Below are 18,457 nucleotides of genomic sequence, written 5' to 3'. Positions count from 1 at the left end.
ATGATGTTTTGTGTAAAACGCAGACGGACTAGCTCTCATGTAGAGTATAATGTAAATCTAGATGTGTTCTATATCTAGCTGGATAAAGTAGCTTTTTTTAATATATATTGTGTTTTATACATATATTACTACTAGCTAGATGGAATATTGATTTGATAGGGGTCTGATAATTCATATATCTCTCCGTTCGAAAAGACGTGATTGTCAAAATACTAGGCTGCTGCTGCTGTAGGTGAAGGGAGACCGCTGACAGACCAGGCTCTTGTCTTCATGACAACAATATCTATACTTCATGTTGAACATAAATATAAAGCCTACTGATAAAGGACACCGTCAACAGTATTGACGGCAAAATAGACGATGTTTGACAGGTGCAATATTTGAAAATCGATAATTATTTATTTATTTTTTAAATTACATTTATATCTGAATTTATGTCAACCTATAGACTTCAAACATCAAAATGTCATGAATTAATATGTATTTGTGTTCAAAATTACATATAAACATATTTTCCTATTATATTTTGCCTGGAAACGCTTCCAACACGCGTGCGTGTCACGTGAAAAATAGGCGTCGGTTCTATTTCTAGCATGCACACGTTTTCTGCGTGGCTCGAGCCGAGCCTGAGACACGCGTCTCACGCAGGCAGTCTGCAAGCTCTAACCTATTAACAGTGTTGGGAAGGTTACTTTGGAAATGTAATAGGTTACAGATTACAAGTTACCCTGTTTAAAATGTAATAGTAGTGTAACTTTTTCAATTACTTTATTAAAGTAATGTAACTAATTACTTTTGAGTACTTTTTGATTACTTTTCTAAATTTGTGAAAATTAAAGAATAATAAATAAAAGCATATACATCAACTTAAATACAGTTATCTAATAAGCATGTGACGTATTCTGTGTAATAAACTCCTGAAACATTGGTGTTTTTTTTAAACTGCTGTCTCTTTGTATATGATGATAGTTTTCTCAAAATAAGTAAAATGCACATGAAGTGACACAGAGCAGTTCTAGAAATTGTGTTTATGTGCTCGTGTACTCCTATATTGAGGCAGCAGAGGTTGAAAACACTTTGAGCTTCAGTAGGCCTATGTGTAGAAAATGAAACCATGTCTTTGCCATTAATTTACAGGAGGGGCGGACTGGGAAAAAAAATCAGACTGGAAAATTCAAACTCATACAAACAAATTCATGGACAAAACTATTTTTTGTATGGACCTGACATAAAAAAAGGTTTAAATCTTTAATTTGGGGACATGCAAAATAATTAAAAGTTCTCTCCTGAACTGCACCTTCACTTCCATTTTTCTCTTCAGTCTCTTTATTTTGCACTGTTATCCATCTCTCTCTTGACTTTAATACTCAAGATTGAACAAAACTATACTTTACAATACAATACTCTACAATACTACAATATCTTTATAGAAAAATCCTAATACTGTACACGAGTCATGTTTTTCCCTTACAAAAAATTACCATGCTTTTATTAGCCTATATAAAAGTACAATAACCTTGTATTTATTTTTAAATAAATACATTTGTAAAATAATTTTACATTTTTGGTTATCACAGTTAAACAATAGTAACCATTTTCTCTGGATTTATAGTTAAATATTAAAATGTTAATTTTCGTAAGGGTTGTGTTGTTGTCTGTCGTAGCTCCCCCTAAACCTTTAAAAAAAAATCGGAATTTTTTTTTTCAGATAAATTACTACTGTATCATTACAACAGATAATAATGATGTCCTTTATATAGTATTTTGAGTGATGACTCAAAGACAAAAAAGCATCTTTACAGATGAAACTGACCTGAAACCCTGAACAGGAGTTCTGCTTCTCTGCTCCAGCAGTCCACTCTATTCTCTCTCTCTCTCTCTCTCTCTCTCTCTCCCTCTCTCTCTCTCTCTCTCTCTCTCTCTCTTTCTCTCTCTCTCTCTCTCTCTCTGTCTCTCTGTCTCTCTGTCTCTCTCTCTCTCTCTCTCTCTCTCTCGCATTGATTACTCTGAGTCTGATCCAAACCGTTTGGCAGAGGCGCGGAGAGCGCGCGAGTCATGACTAACAATTCATGACTTAGAGATTTAATTATCAAATGGCGGATTCGCAAATGATCGCTTTAGTACATTCAGCAGGCAATTATACAATAATGATATTAAATAGTGGGGCAAAATCGGCTGCGAGGTCACCGGGAATTGTCCCGGTTCTCCCGGTGTCCAGTCCGCGCCTGATTTACACAGACACGCAGAATGTGCAAGCCATATATTGCATTTTTGGGGCTTAATATTCACAGACACTAGTCGATGTCATGTTTTGATTCAAGTGTACTGACCTACTTTTGATGTAGTCATTCAAAATGTGGCATATTCCGTCCGCGTTAGGCATTTCGTTTTTATGACTGGATTCTACGAACCAGACTGTGTTTCCGCATCCCGGAAATTATTAGGGCGGTATGTCTCAGAATAGTCAGTGCAATTTGGGAAATAAATCAGTTAAAACTGTATGTGGATCTGTGTAAACATTCAAATGTAATCCCCTTTGTAATCGTTAAAAATTTCATAAGTAACTGTAATTTAATTACTCATTTTTTCGTAGTAACTGTAACTAATTACAGTTACAATAATTTTGTAATTAAATTACGTAACGCCGTTACATGTAACTAGTTACTCCCCAACACTGCCTATTAACATGGGAGCCGAATTAAAAACTGACACGCCACGCAGTTGAGACGCTTGCGCCACGCATCCAGTGTGTCGCCGGCCTCCGTTAAAATGAGTGAGGAATGTGGGGAGCGACAGAGCGCGTGTTCCAATGAACAACAACTCCCATGAGCCTACGCTCTTTCCCGACGTCATCAAAGTACGTCTTATGTTATTATTTTGATTGATGACCCCTGGTGGCCAAAAATTCCATACTGTGCGTTTAAAAGAAACACCAATGTTTAGGATTTTATTACACAGAATACGTCACATGCTTATTAGATAACTGTATTTAAGTTGATGTATATGCTTTTATTTCACAAATTTACAAAAGTAATCAAAAAGTACTCAAAAGTAATTAGTTACATTACTTTAATAAAGTAATTGAAAAAGTTACACTACTATTACATTTTAAACAGGGTAACTTGTAATCTGTAACCTATTGCATTTCCAAAGTAACCTTCCCAACACTGCTGTCTGTCTGTCTGTCTGTCTGTCGTTATCTTTCTATAGTTTTATCTATCATTCATTCTGTCCATAAGGTCTATAAACCTTCAAGCAATTTATATTTTTTTAAATCTTTTGTGAAACCACTATTCAGAGTTTTAATTCTAATTCTATTTTAATTTTAATTGTACTTCATTACATTCCAATTCAAATAGCCGTTTTAAAATGTAAATTTGAACTGGAATTTGAAAGTCATTCTCTGTTCCGTTCTAAATGATGTAAAACCCCGGTGCTTTGCGTCCATGTCACACTGCCACGATATTGAGAGTCAGCAAACTGTCCTGGGCAGTAAGTTTCTAGATTTATGTGTCATGCTACACGAGTTATTCTGACGTTTAGCTGATGGTGTCTTTTCTAACATGACTGACAGTCTCTTACTGCAGAGACAGGTTTCCCCTGGAGCAAATGTTAAGTGTCTCGCTTGAGGACATGATGGAGATTCAGGGCTCAAGTTATTATTCGCCAGAAGATTCAGCACTTCCTCCACTTTAAGATTACGAGGCTGAAGTTTAATCCTGTAATCTTCTGAAGATTGTGTGATCAGTACATCAAAATCATCTGGAGATTTCGTCTGATGTGTGTTCTTCACTTATCAACAATTTCAGAAGAAGACCTTGTGCATTTCAGCAGCAGTTTCCCAAGAAATGGAAAAACTGTCAGTGTGAGCATGATCGTAAATAAAATAACAGTAAAGATTTTACTCCCAGAGTAGTTTTCAGCCTTTATATACATTATAATAGGAAATGCAAAATTCTCTTTTCATCCTTGGCTTCTGACATCTGAATGCTGTTCCAGAACTGCTGTATGAAATGGTTTTTCTGAAAGGCATCATGTTTCCAAGAGCAAACTATTCCTTGATCTTTTGCTATAAAAACAAAAAACAAAAAAAAAGGTTGTGATTTTAACTGTAAAAATGCTACAGTAAAAACCTGTTAATTGGTTAACAGTAGGTTTCCATACTATATACGGTGAATAACTGTAATTACATTTTATGTAATTTTGAGGTAAAATACTGTTAAAATTGCAGTTTTTGGAAGTAAAAAAAGAAAAAGTAATTGTATAATTTACAGTGAAAAATTGTAAAAATTGACACTCCGAGAATTCTATTTATGACATTTCACATTTGATGTTATTTGTTGCAATAACTGTATCTTTCTAGTTTTTTCTAATCAGTTGCATACATTGGGGTTTTATCTTGCAACTAATGTTGATAAATTATTGTTTTCATGCATTATTTCCCTCCTCAGCTTGTGGAAAAGCTGTTTGTGATGAGCTTTGATTCATCATGTGACTTTCTCAAAATCACCAGTTTTTGGTGGTTATTCTTATCAGTGTATTAAAATGATTCAAAACAGATATTAATACTTCAATAAGTTGGTATATTAACATTACATCAGTTAATAAAATATGTTTTTTTTTATTGTGAATTTAAGTTAAGACTGAATTTAAGTTACAAGTGTGGCTTTCAATGTTGCCGTTTTACCGTAAATTTCCCAGATCATTATTACTTTTTCTTTTTACAGTGTAGCTTTCAAATCTCCATTTAATTTCTTCTGTTTCATCAAGTTGTTAGATTTCGATCACTCTTCTTACTTATATTCACACTTTTCAATGTATGTTATAATAATAATAATAATAAAAATGATTATTATTACTACTACTACTAATACTACTGTTATTATGCAAATAAATACATATTAAGTAAAAAATGTATTTGTTAAACTTAATTGTTGTTATTAGTAGTAGTAGTAAAACAAAAAATTAAGTCAGTGTATTATTAATTTTCAAAAGGTTGTTTTATTATTATTATTATTATTACACTTCAAGAGTGTGAATTATCAATATTATTTTAGTCTATGTGTGATTGTAAGTTCAAAACTGCTAGTTATAATTATTTTAATTATCTGTAGTGCTAGTATTTATACTAAAAACTAAAAAATACACATGTATGAAAAGTGTGTATTATTATTATTATTATTATTATTATTAAATACGTTTATGTAATTTCAAATGTATGAATATTCATTATACTTTATTATTAGTATTAGGAGTATTAAATTAATATTAATGTAAGTCAAGTATTGTTATCATAATTGATAATTCACACTTTTCAAATTACGTAACATTTTAATACTTATACATTATAGAGATATTTATTAAAATTAATTTTAATTTTAGAGTCTCTCAGAGAAAACCCACAAGACACTATAAGCTTCTATGTTACAGTCTATCTCAGTTTTTGAGGAAGCACACAGATTTATAAATGGATGCTTGCAAAGTTTGTGTTCTTGTTTTGATGTGGTTCTGACAGATCCTTGTGCCTATTTCCTGGTTTGATTAACAGCGTCCAGCATTTTCCAGATGAATGCTGTCCTAGATTGTCATTCCCCTGCAGCACCCCACACCATCACACGCACACACACACACACATGAACACATAGTTACACTATACAAAAGATGTGCTCTGAAAGGCTCCTGTTGTAATCCGTCAAACTTTTGACCTTAAGTATAATTCATGGTGAGGTCACGCATGCAACATTCAGCTCTCGTGGGGAAGTTTATTGCAGGGCAGGTACCACTGTGTGATGTACGACCCTCTGTCGGGTTTCTGGGCTGCAGCAGCCGGAGCCATACGTTGCAACGGTTCGAGGTCATTTCGGTTGACCTTTCCTATGAGTGATTGACAGGTAAATGACAGTTGCGCAGTGCCATAAAGATGATGAAGCTTTGAGTCTGAAAGGTCAGGGGAGGCGTTACTGAGGAAGCAAAGCATGATGGGAACAGAGGGTGGAATGCACAGGGTCCACAGAACAGGCGCTTCTCTAACATTTCATAACCTGCAGGTTTCTGAAGCTTTCTGGGCTGAGAAGGTTTTAATGTTTAATTTAAGAATGAGTGCATTAGACTTTACTGTTTGTTAATGTCTTTTCAGGTTAAAGAACATCACAAATTACATGAGGTACAGTATGAGGGCTTTTATAATTAATGGAAAAATCATGATTTTATTCAGCAAGGATGCACTTAACTTAACAAACGTTACAGTAAAGACATTTATAATGTTACAAATAAAATTATACTATTTCTATATCAAATGCATGCTGTTCTTTTTCCACAAAAATATGAAGTAGCACAACTGTTTTTTTAACATTGCTAATTATCAAAAATGCTCTTTGAGCAAAAAATCAACATATTAGAATGATTTCTGAAGATCATGTGACACTGAAGACTGGAGGAATGATGCTGAAAATACAGCTGTGCATCACAGAAATAGAGACCATAGAATTATTTTTATTATTTTTATTGTAATAGTATTTCACAATATTACTGTTTTTACTGTACAACATTTGCAACATTTCATTTTTTTCATAAAGGAACGGATGACAAATAATTCCTTAATTAATTGAGGATAAGACTTGTTCCCCGTGAAAGAACAGGTTGAAAGTTATTGTCAAACAAAATGCATGGTTTTGTCAAGGACTTGGGAGTATTTTTTGACTCAGATATCCACTTTGATCGCCAAGCATTTCAGTTGTGGATCTTATCTGAATTGAAACCTATCTTTTGTACCTTTCTAAGGATTTGGAAACTGCTATGCATGCTTTCATTTCCACTAGATTGGATTATTGCAGTGCTTTATATTCAGGCCTAAGTGAATCTCTGGTTTCTCGTCTGCAGTGTATTCAAAATGCTACAGCGAGACTTTTAACTAATACCAGAAAACAGGATCAAATAACACCTGTGTTGATATCTCTTCACAGGTTATCTGTAAATTATGGAATCCAATACAAGTCATTAATGTTTGTGTACAAAGCATTGCACAATCAGGCTCCTGAGTGTTTAACGGACATGCTTGCCTCCTCCCTTACCAATCTAAGCGCCATCTTTATTCATAAAATCAACCATGGACATTTTTAAAAGTCTTATTTATTTTCTCAGGCTTTTGCTGTTTGAGTGGTCGGATTAATGTGAGTGATTCATTGGACAATTTTTATTGGTGTCATGCTGTGTTGGTACAACCCGAATTCCGGAAAAGTTGGGACGTTTTTTAAATTTTAATAAAATGAAAACTAAAAGACTTTCAAATCACATGAGCCAATATTTTATTCACAATAGAACATAGATAACATAGCAAATGTTTAAACTGAGAAAGTTTACAATTTTATGCACAAAATGAGCTCATTTCAATTTTGATTTCTGCTACAGGTCTCAAAATAGTTGGGACGGGGCATGTTTACCATGGTGTAGCATCTCCTTTTCTTTTCAAAACAGTTTGAAGATGTCTGGGCATTGAGGCTATGAGTTGCTGGAGTTTTGCTGTTGGAATTTGGTCCCATTCTTGCCTTATATAGATTTCCAGCTGCTGAAGAGTTCGTGGTCGTCTTTGACGTATTTTTCGTTTAATGATGCGCCAAATGTTCTCTATAGGTGAAAGATCTGGACTGCAGGCAGGCCAGGTTAGCACCCGGACTCTTCTACGATGAAGCCATGCTGTTGTTATAGCTGCAGTATGTGGTTTTGCATTGTCCTGCTGAAATAAACAAGGCCTTCCCTGAAATAGACGTTGTTTGGAGGGAAGCATATGTTGCTCTAAAACCTTTATATACCTTTCAGCATTCACAGAGCCTTCCAAAACATGCAAGCTGCCCATACCGTATACACTTATGCACCCCCATACCATCAGAGATGCTGGCTTTTGAACTGAACGCTGATAACATGCTGGAAGGTCTCCCTCCTCTTTAGCCCGGAGGACACGGCGTCCGTGATTTCCAACAAGAATGTCAAATTTGGACTCGTCTGACCATAAAACACTATTCCACTTTGAAATAGTCCATTTTAAATGAGCCTTGGCCCACAGGACACGACGGCGCTTCTGGACCATGTTCACATATGGCTTCCTTTTTGCATGATAGAGCTTTAGTTGGCATCTGCTGATGGCACGGCGGATTGTGTTTACCGACAGTGGTTTCTGAAAGTATTCCTGGGCCCATTTAGTAATGTCATTGACACAATCATGCCGATGAGTGATGCAGTGTCGTCTGAGAGCCCGAAGACCACGGGCATCCAATAAAGGTCTCCGGCCTTGTCCCTTACGCACAGAGATTTCTCCAGTTTCTCTGAATCTTTTGATGATGTTATGCACTGTAGATGATGAGATTTGCAAAGCCTTTGTAATTTGACGTTGAGGAACATTGTTTTTAAAGTTTTCCACAATTTTTTTACGCAGTCTTTCACAGATTGGAGAGCCTCTGCCCATCTTTACTTCTGAGAGACTCTGCTTCTCTAAGACAAAGCTTTTATAGCTAATCATGTTACAGACCTGATATCAATTAACTTAATTAGTCACTAGATGTTCTCCCAGCTGAATCTTTTCAAAACTGCTTGCTTTTTTAGCCATTTGTTGCCCCCGTGCCAACTTTTTTGAGACCTGTAGCAGGCATTAAATTTTAAATGAGCTAATTAAGTGGATAAAAGTGTAAAAGTGTTTCTCAGTTTAAACATTTGCTACGTTATCTATGTTCTATTGTGAATAAAATATTGGCTCATGTGATTTGAAATTCCTTTAGTTTTCATTTTATTAAAATTTAAAAAACGTCCCAACTTTTCCGGAATTCGGGTTGTAAATGCTTGTATTGTATTTTATTTTATTTTATTTTTTATTATTTTAATGATCTCTTTATAGCACTTTGGTCCATTCTTATGGTTTTAAAGGTGCTTTATAAATAAACGTTGCGTTGATTAAATAAATGCAGCTTTGGTGAGCAGAAGAGACTTTAAAAAATTCACTTACCCAACGCAAAGCAATTTGATTATAAAGCTTATAAAGACTGTAGCATCTGTAAACAGCTCTCATGTTCAACATCACCTGAACAGTAGTGGTGAATATTTTTTTTAAAATAGTAAATAATAGTAAATAGTAACAAAATGTTAGAAGTAACTATTTCTCTTTCTTCCATAGAAAGTAACACATTTCCTCACTGTAAGTTGGCTGATGATTTTCTCTCACAGATCAGTATAGCTGTGCTTGACTTACCTGTTAATTCTTATAAAACATATTTTTTCTCATAAGTGCATCTGAATCTTAAATTATGTGCATGTTAACAGATACTGCGCTCATCTCAAGACCCGGTAAACAAGAAGCTCTGCTGATGACAGAACTGGCAAAGCTGGAAGGAGAACTGTTTCCGTGGTTGCTCTTCTGTTCTCATTAGTGTCTTTTTACTGAGGAAACATAAAAACCCATCAGACTCCATAAACCTGCAGCCGTGATACTGAATGTCTACAAGATGATCACTTGACAGTTTGGCTCTGAAGCACAGCTCAGCACATCTCGAGCCCCTGTAGTCTGCTGTGTCATTTCCTTCTGTCAAAACCCTGAAACTCTTGATCCTGAGTAGAGGATGATGTTCACAGAAAGAGATGTTTTTGAAGCTCCTTTTGGTGAGTTTTAAGGTTAAACGGTGCAGAATGCGGTTTGCAATATATTTAAATTCCGTTATGTGATTCATTTAAGAGTAAACAGAATATTTAGTCGGATCAAGTGTTAGTTTTTTTTGATTAGTTTGTGAAAATTGGCTATGATATTTTAAAGCTAATGAGCTTTTTTTAAAACATTAAAATATTTTCTTCTTTAGAATAACTTTTACTGATGAGTATTGAACAGTATTGCCAGAGATATTAATTAGCAATGATTTATAATTATTATTTTTTTCATTATTGTTTTATTTTTTGCTTCATGCCTTTTAATGTGAGAGCCTCTTAGTTTGGTATGCAAGCTTGTTTCCACCACAGAATACAATAAATAAATAAATAAATGCATAAATACAATAAGGTCATTGCTTTTAAAAAAGTTAATCTTTTTTCTGGCAGTCCTGAAAAAAGTCAGAACAGTAAAACAGAATCTTAGAAATGTAAGATTCAGACTCAGATTTGTGAGACATAAATGCAATTTTAGGACATACAATTCTGAGAAGGAAAGTCAGAATTGTGAGGGAAAAAAACTATAAAAAAAAAAAAAAAATTGTAAGATCTCAGAAATCTGAGATACCTGCTAGATAAACTCATGCTTTTTATATCGCAAATTTATATCTTGCAGTCCCGTGTTTAGTATATCTCACAATTCAGACAATTGTGAGATGAAAAGTTGCTATTACCTTTTTATTATTATTCCGAAGCACAAACAGTTTGGTTTATAGGCTGTTATTGTGCTTGTGAAGAAAACACAATGCTATCATTCTTAATGAATCGCCTCAGTCTCGAATCAGAGAAATGGTAGTAAAAGCAGCTGTGACTTGACTTTTAGATCAGTGCACAGCGTGGCTAAAAGATCACGGAACTGAACTCAACATGCTTGCACTGACCTTTTGGTTGTTTTGTTGTCACACTTGCAGTGTTGCAGAGTTGCATGCTTGCAGTGTATACAGCTTTGTTGATAATAACAGTTTAGCATTCTTGCTTTGTTGCGTGGTCATGCATTTGCACTATAGACAGTTGCACTGATGTGAAAGCATTGTTGTTGTTTCATCCTTGCAGTGTAGACAAGTTTCTTGATTCTATAACAGGGACATTTTAATTTTGTTGCATTTATCACTTGCAGTATAGACAGCTTTGTTCATTTAAAACGGGAATGTTCTATTTCTGTTTGCAGACACTGCTTTCTAAGATAAAACATCAACATAATATCTTTATTATTAGCCTCACTGATTATAAAGGGATCATTCTGGTTTTATTGCACTGTTGGTTTGCAGTGTTGCAGAGAAGACAGCTTTTTTCATTATAATGGGAGTGTTCTAGTTATGTTGCATCTCAAACAGATTTGTTTATGCTAAAGCTCCTCTTATTCCCACTGGTAGCCGCCACATCTCTTGCTGTTAATTTACATAAAGTTAAACTCTCCTCAGCAGCATTGCACAGCCTGCGGTTGCTGATGCTAATATCGCAGCAAATCGCTGTCAGCTTGTCACTCACTTGCAGCGTAGACACAATGTCTCACTCATTACAGGAGGGAAACTGATGACACTGGGTTTTCTAGGGCTGTTCCAGTGCGCTCATCACATCAGTTTGACTGTACAGTATGTCACTAAACATGTCAACATCTGCGGGACATGTCTGCGGGAATGAGGGGGATTTAGTAGGATGTACCCCCAAACTAACAGATGTTTTAAGAGTCTCCTCACATCTGTCATGAGATTGCACCTTCGTGAGATTGTCGTTTGGATCAATCCTTGTGGGTGCCGAGGCAGGGCTGTGTCAGGGGTGTGAGGAACTGCATTTTTATTTGTGTGTTTTAGTTGTATTTGGATGTTTTCAGTTCATTTTCATTGGCACATTGTGTTCTCTGTAGCAATTGTTTGGATTCAATGCTCAGATTTTGCACTGGATTGTGTCCCAGCTAAGGTTGCAAAAAGATAGACAGTTTCCAGTAAATTTCCAGAAACTTTCCAAAAATCCCTGGAATATATAAAAAAAAAATCCTGAAAAGTTTCCCAAATTTCTGTAATGTTTCCAAAATTTACTGGAAATTTTTCCACCTTTTTGCAACCCTAGTCCCAACACAGAAACATTGAAACATTCAAAAATAAGCAAAGAGCCTTAAAAACTTTTTGGCATATTTACTTTAATTGTATTTATTTTAGATGATCTACTCAAACCACACGTAATCACGTGCTCCTCTTGGCCTCAGGAACATACTGTGTGAAGTTGAAGTTTTTATTTAACTTGCAGTGTTGCATTGTAAACAGCTTCACTGATTGTGAAAGTTCAGTCACACCGCTTGCAGTGTTGCAATAACATGCACTTGCAGTGAGTTTCATTGAACAATCTAAATGTGATTTTCTTGCAGTGTTGCATGCTTGCGGTGTGCACACCTTTGATGATTGTACCAGGAACATTTTAGTTTTATTGAATTTCTCGCTTGCAGTGTTGCAGGATCACACATCTGCAGTGTAGACAGATGAGTTGAATAAAAACAGGATCATTTTAATTGTCACACTTCTCACTTGCAGTTTAGTCAGTTTTGTTTATTTTCAACAGGAACGTTCAAGTTCTGCTGCAGTGCAGAAATGTAGTGTTGCAGGGTCATGCATTTGCCGTTTAGGCAACTTCATTTATTATTTAAGGAGAGTTCTGCTTCTGTTCTGTTTTGCTTGTAGGGTCACAATATTATAACACTTTATTATTTGCAGTCATCGTTGTATTTCCCTACCCCGACCGACAAGTTGAAAACCACTTCTCTGTAACATCTTTCTCTCTTTCTTTCTCCAGAGCCCTAATGCGTCTAGAGAACCCAGCTTTTGGACTGGAACGACAAAGCTAATGAGACAACAGTGAAACCTACTAAGGCAGAAATACCACAATCATCTACTAAAGAAACACAATGGAAGATCTGCCTTCTTGACGAGTCACGATGGATGAATATCCACGGTGTGTTGATGTACCTATACAGACACAACTGCTTCTCTTGACCATCCACATTTGGACGCCCAGCTTTTAAGCTCGTGTTTAAGACTCAGCATGTCTGCCGTCCATCGGTTGTGACTGGAGTTTGGTGCAGCATGCGTCCATGTGCGGGCTCCTGGCGCTGGATAGCGCTGGTCCTGTTGGCCTGGGGGACATTGCTCTTTTATATCGGGGGACATCTGGTGAGAGACAACGAACATGCGCCACGCTCCAGCCGTGAACTGGCGAAGATCCTCACCAAGCTGGAGCGACTGAAACAGCAGAATGAAGACCTGCGGCGCATGGCTCAGTCACTACGGTAAATCAATATAGTCAGATAACACTGCCCTGCTTCATATTTGCTGAATGAAATACTTGTTTCATACTAATATCGGGGTGCAGATTCCTAAGTTAGTATCTGTTTTGCTCAAGCATGTCACAATTTCTTCCAAAATATGATGTGTTACATAGTATTTTTGCTTTCGACAACAGTACAGAAGTCTTGTATTATTCCTTAATCAGCAGAAAAACTGCCACAAACACATGATTCCTGTTCGAATCTGAGCCTGATCACTACATTACTTCTCAGCCCATTTTCACATGAATGATTGATATTTTTGAACTCGTCAGATTAAATTCATATTAGGCCTTTTCTGCAAATCATTTGAATTTTTGCACGCCATGATCCATAAATTACAATTTCTTTATTTTCTGTAATTAGTGTCCACTGAAGGCGAGCATCGTGATATCCCAAGTGCAGTTTTATTGCTTCCCAAAAAAAAAGAGCAGATAAACAACAAACACAGACATGGCTTGGCTTGACTAGACTAGGAAAAACAAGAATATATACATGAACACAACTAACCAACAGTACTTACAGGCAACACTAAAACATGAACATAAACCAACACCCAAAACCATTTCACCAATGTGACATTTTTAACCATCAAAATTCTGTTTTTGTGTTCCACAGATTAAAAAATTATAATAACAGAATACGGATTTGCAACAAAAAGAGCATGAGACAATAATAACAGGATTTTCATTTTTGGCTGAATTATTCCTTTAACGTCTGTGCTAGAAAGACCAGCAGAGACGAGGATGAAACTATTTTTAGGTTGATTTTAGCTAGTTTGATGCTTCTGTTGCTGGTATCCATTCTGTTGCTTAGAAGGAATATTGTAGTGTTTATTTCATATAAATAAGAATTTTCGAATTGTCTTCATTTGGGGGCTTTTCTCAGTAAATATTAATGTTTGCAAGTATTTAAAATTGTAATCATTTGACAGTCTAAGCAAAAGCAGATGCATTTTATAGGTTTAATTGTATGTGAATTTTATATTTGAGACACAGTTTGAAGTGTGCCACCACAGATCTTTCTCACATTTGCAGTGTTTGACCCGATTCTGTCTGATGTGAGTTCAGCACCCTGGACACTAAAGCTCTTGTGCTCCCAACAGAACAAGAGAAATGGAAAGGTATGAGCTTCTGAAGAAATGAAAATCCGTGTTCATAAATGCTCTCAGGACAAACTATCTACCTAAAATAATACAAATGCTAAAAAAAACACTATGCACACTGAAATCATACCCCCCCCCTCAATAATTATTGTTTTCATTAAAGTGCATTGAGTTCTTGCAGTGCAATGTTTCTATGCATTCTATTTTATATTTATTTATTAATAATAATTAATTAATAAAAATTAACATGCTATAAAAAGTGTCAAAATATAATATATGTATATTATTTGTATTGCTGTTTTAATGTTATTAATTAATTTTACAAACAAAATCTCATGTTTATAAATGAGTCAAACAGTCCAAAAGTAGTTGTCAACCAGGGCTAGATTTACCTAGCCTTATCTCCAAATGACTACAGCCCCATTGACTCCCTCTGCCAATGCATTGATGAAATTAAAGTTGGATGTGCCAGAACTTTCTTCAGTTAAACAAGGAAAAAACTGAAGTCATTGCATTTGGAAACAAAGATGAAGTGTTCAAGGTGAATGCATACCTTGACTCTAGGGGTCAAACAACTAAAAATCAAGTCAGGAATCTTGGTGTGATTCTGGAGACAGACCTTAGTTTCAATAGTCATGTCAAAGCAGTAACTAAATCAGCATACTATCGTTTAAAAAAACAGTGCAAGAATTAGATGTTTTGTTTCCAGCCGAGACTTGGAGAAACTAGTTCATGCCTTTATCACCAGCAGGGTGGACTATTGTAATGGGCTCTTCCCAAAAAGACCATTAGACAGCTGCAGCTCATCCAGAACGCTGCTGCCAGGATTCTGACAAGAACCAGAAAATCTGAGCATATTCGCCAGTCCTCAGGTCCTTACACTGGCTTCCAGTTACATTTAGGATTGATTTTAAAGTACTTTTACTCGTATATAAGTCACTAAATGACCTAGGACCGAAATATATTGCAGATATGCTCACTGAATATAAACCTAACAGAGCACTCAGATCATTAGGATCGAGTCAGTTAGAAATACCAAGGGTTCACACAAAACAAGGGGAGTCCTCCTTTAGTTACTATGCCGCCCGCAGTTGGAATCAGCTTCCAGAAGAGATCAGATGTGCTAAAACACTAGTCACATTTAAATCTAGACTCAAAACTCATCTGTTTAGCTGTGCATTTATTGAATGAGCACTGTGCGATGTCCGAAACGATTGCACTGTATTTTATGTAAAATAATCTTCCATTTCTAACTGTTTTAAATTCATTTTAAATAAGTAAATTTTTTAATAATTTCCAAAGTTTTAAAATTGCTTGTTTTATTTTTGTTCTTCATGATCATTTTACTTTCTTTTATGTAAAGCACTTTGAATTACCATTGTGTACGAAATGTGCTATATAAATAAACTTGCCTTGCCTTAAAATATGTATATTATTATTATTATTAATATAATAATTTAATATATGATATGATATAATTATTATAGTATATCATGAATATTTTTATTTAAAATTTTATTATACATTTTTATTTTAACTTTTATAATATTTTATATTAATAGTTTTTTTTTTCTTTATAATTCGTTTTTTTAATGCATAAATGTAAGTGAAATATTAATAATAAAACTTAATTAAAATGCCAAAAACAATACATATGTAAACTGAAATCATATTTCTTTTCTTCACAATAATGACTTGTTTATTGAAGCACGTAGAGCTCTTACAGTGCAGTGTTTTTATATTTTTATTTTATATTTATTTGTTTGTTGTTAATATTAATAATAATATGCTATAAAATGTTAGAAAATATTATAAGAGCAATGTATTTATATATATGTGAAAACACACACACACACACATAATATATATGTGTGTTTGTGTGTGTGTGTGTGTGTGTGTGTGTGTGTGTGTGTGTATATATTATTGTATTGTTGTTTTAATATTATTAATTATAAACAAAATCCCATATTTATAAATGTTCTTTTGAGTAAAACTGAGTCAAACAGTCCAAGAGGTTTTTTTAATATAATAATTTAATATATAATGTAATTAACATAATATTAAATATTAATATTTTTGTAAGTTGCTTTGGATCAAAGTTAATTCATAAATATAATATTGATTTTAAAATGTGTATGTTTAAATATTTATTATTATTTTAAATTATACATATTTTTATTTCAAATTTTAATTACCTAAATTAAAATGCCAAAATAAATCACAATGTAAATTGAACTCATATTTCTTTTTCCCTCAATAACAAAAATTTATATTGAAGCACACAGAGTGTGACTCAGAGCTCGACTGCAGCACGACGGAGCATAAGGAGTTTTTGCAGGATGTTCTAGAGGGATGTGAGGGATGTTTCTGCAGTTCAGATGGAGAAAGTCAAGTTTTTAAAAGAGCTTATACTGAGGAGAGAAGACTGAGGCAAATTTAGTGCTCTCACGGTTTCACTGGGTGACTTTTTGACGCTGAGGATTGTGCAATATGCTCGAGAAAGAGTGTTTTTGCAGAGAAACTGGAGAAAGTGCTGTTCTTGAAAAGATCATCAGTGAAGTAGGACTGCCAAATGAATTGAAGAAATAATTAGATTACAGCTGCCACAATTAACTCATCGTGAAAAGTGTTCACAGGGCTGATTTGTAAGGGAAGTGTGCTTGAAACTGAACATGCATTTGATAGTTTGTAGCGTAGTTCCTCAAAATCATCTCCAGAGAACCAATCTATGGCCCATAAGCAGAGAACAGAGCTACTCTGGTCATTTGTCTTTATCGGGCTAAATCTTGATCTGATCAATGTCTTCTGTGCTTTAATTCCAAAAAGATGCTCATGTGTGTCTTTCAGCCTCAATCTGGTCTCAGTCTCCCATTGATCTGCGCTAAACCTGGAGGTCCACGACATCAATCCCAGATCTCTGATAGATCTTGCAGCATCCTTGGCCTGTAGAACTGGAGGAATATTGATTATAAAACAGCTGTATTTATTAGTGGGGTTTACTAAAGCAAGATTTAATTAGACTAGAGCTTATAAAGCAGTCCTGCAGCATTTGTTGCAAGTGCTTTTGATAAATTAATTATATATATATATATATATGTACTGTATTTTTTTTTTTTTGAAAATCTAGAAATACAGAAAGTTTTCTGTGAGGGGTCGGTTTAGGTGTAGGGTTGGTACAGTTTGTACAGTATAAAAACCATTACTCCTATGGAGAGTCCCCATAAACCACCAATACCAACATTATAGATAACTAATATATTATGTTTATAATATTGATATAGATAGGATTTTATCATTTACAAATAAAACATTAGTATATTTGATTTTGTTATATTATAAAAAAAATTGTCAAATAAATAGAAAATAAAACATAAAAATACATAAATATTTTAAATTATTTGAGAACATACCAAAAATTGGATTAATGCACCCACGTTGAAACAGTTGATGAGAGCCCCCATTTCTCCCAAAAATAACAAAACATTTCCTAAAAGAATATCTTCAATAAAGCACTGTTTAAATGCCAGAAGGCACTATAGTGTTTTATGTTATTTATACATGCACATACTACCATCATAAAGTGATGATAAAAACCTGCTGGATAGATACATAAACATGGGAATTGATGCAAAAGGCAATAAAATGTTTGCAGCGTTTGTTGATGTGTAATGAAATGGTCTCTGACAACGACCTCTTCGTGTGTGTGTGTGTGTGTGTGCGTGCGTGCGTCTGTGTGTGTGTGTGTGTGTGGTGCATTATTAGGAAGCTTTCTCCACACATCATAACGTTGATTTGTTTTATAGAGATGCAGGGCTCCACACCCTCAGGCTGGCTGGAAATATGTGTGCTTTCTGTCAATAGCATTATTATATCTGAAATTAAAAATTGCCACAGAGCTCTGGAGAATATTCAGCTACATAAATTCCTCATAGTGGCGTTTGCCAAGAACTCACACAATAAACATAAAAAATGAAAAAGCTTGAATGATTAAGAATATAATCCCACTGCACTTAGTATGTGCAGCCAGACTTTGACTATCAGCGGAAAAGTTCCCCCACATTGCAGCTATTGTGTTTTGTGTTGACACAACATTTGGGATGATTGCCAGCAGGGCACTGTCATACGGTTGCTAGGGTGTTCTGGTGCTTTTAACACATCACTGTGTGGTTGCCAGGATGTTATTGGTGGCTTTACCATGTTGCTTTGTGGTTGATAAGATGTTTTGAGTGGTTTTAAATCGTCTAGAGTGTTCTGTTTTTGTTGGGGGTTTTTTACCAGATATTTATGCAAACTGTTATTGCGTTTTGGCTGGCCTTAACATGTTGCTGTGCATTTGCTTGGATGTTCTGGAGTATTGT

The 18,457-nt window shown here is 34.9% G+C and overlaps 1 protein-coding gene across 1 annotated transcript in view; it reads left to right on the top strand.

Annotated features, from left to right (window-relative positions):
• LOC132092092 (alpha-(1,6)-fucosyltransferase-like) overlaps positions 1-18,457 on the top strand; it is a 96,213-nt gene that overhangs the window by 46,149 nt on the left and 31,607 nt on the right. The window contains exon 2 of the mRNA XM_059498170.1: positions 12,466-12,958. Within this exon, the coding sequence (XP_059354153.1) occupies positions 12,756-12,958 (203 nt within the window). The 5' untranslated portion in view covers positions 12,466-12,755. The remainder of the gene's footprint in view (positions 1-12,465; positions 12,959-18,457) is intronic.

The sequence above is a fragment of the Carassius carassius genome, chromosome 18, assembly GCF_963082965.1.
Source record: "Carassius carassius chromosome 18, fCarCar2.1, whole genome shotgun sequence".
Lineage (NCBI taxonomy): Eukaryota > Metazoa > Chordata > Actinopteri > Cypriniformes > Cyprinidae > Carassius > Carassius carassius.
Note: the sequence above shows the minus strand (reverse complement) of the source record. Positions and strands in the feature narration are given on the sequence as shown.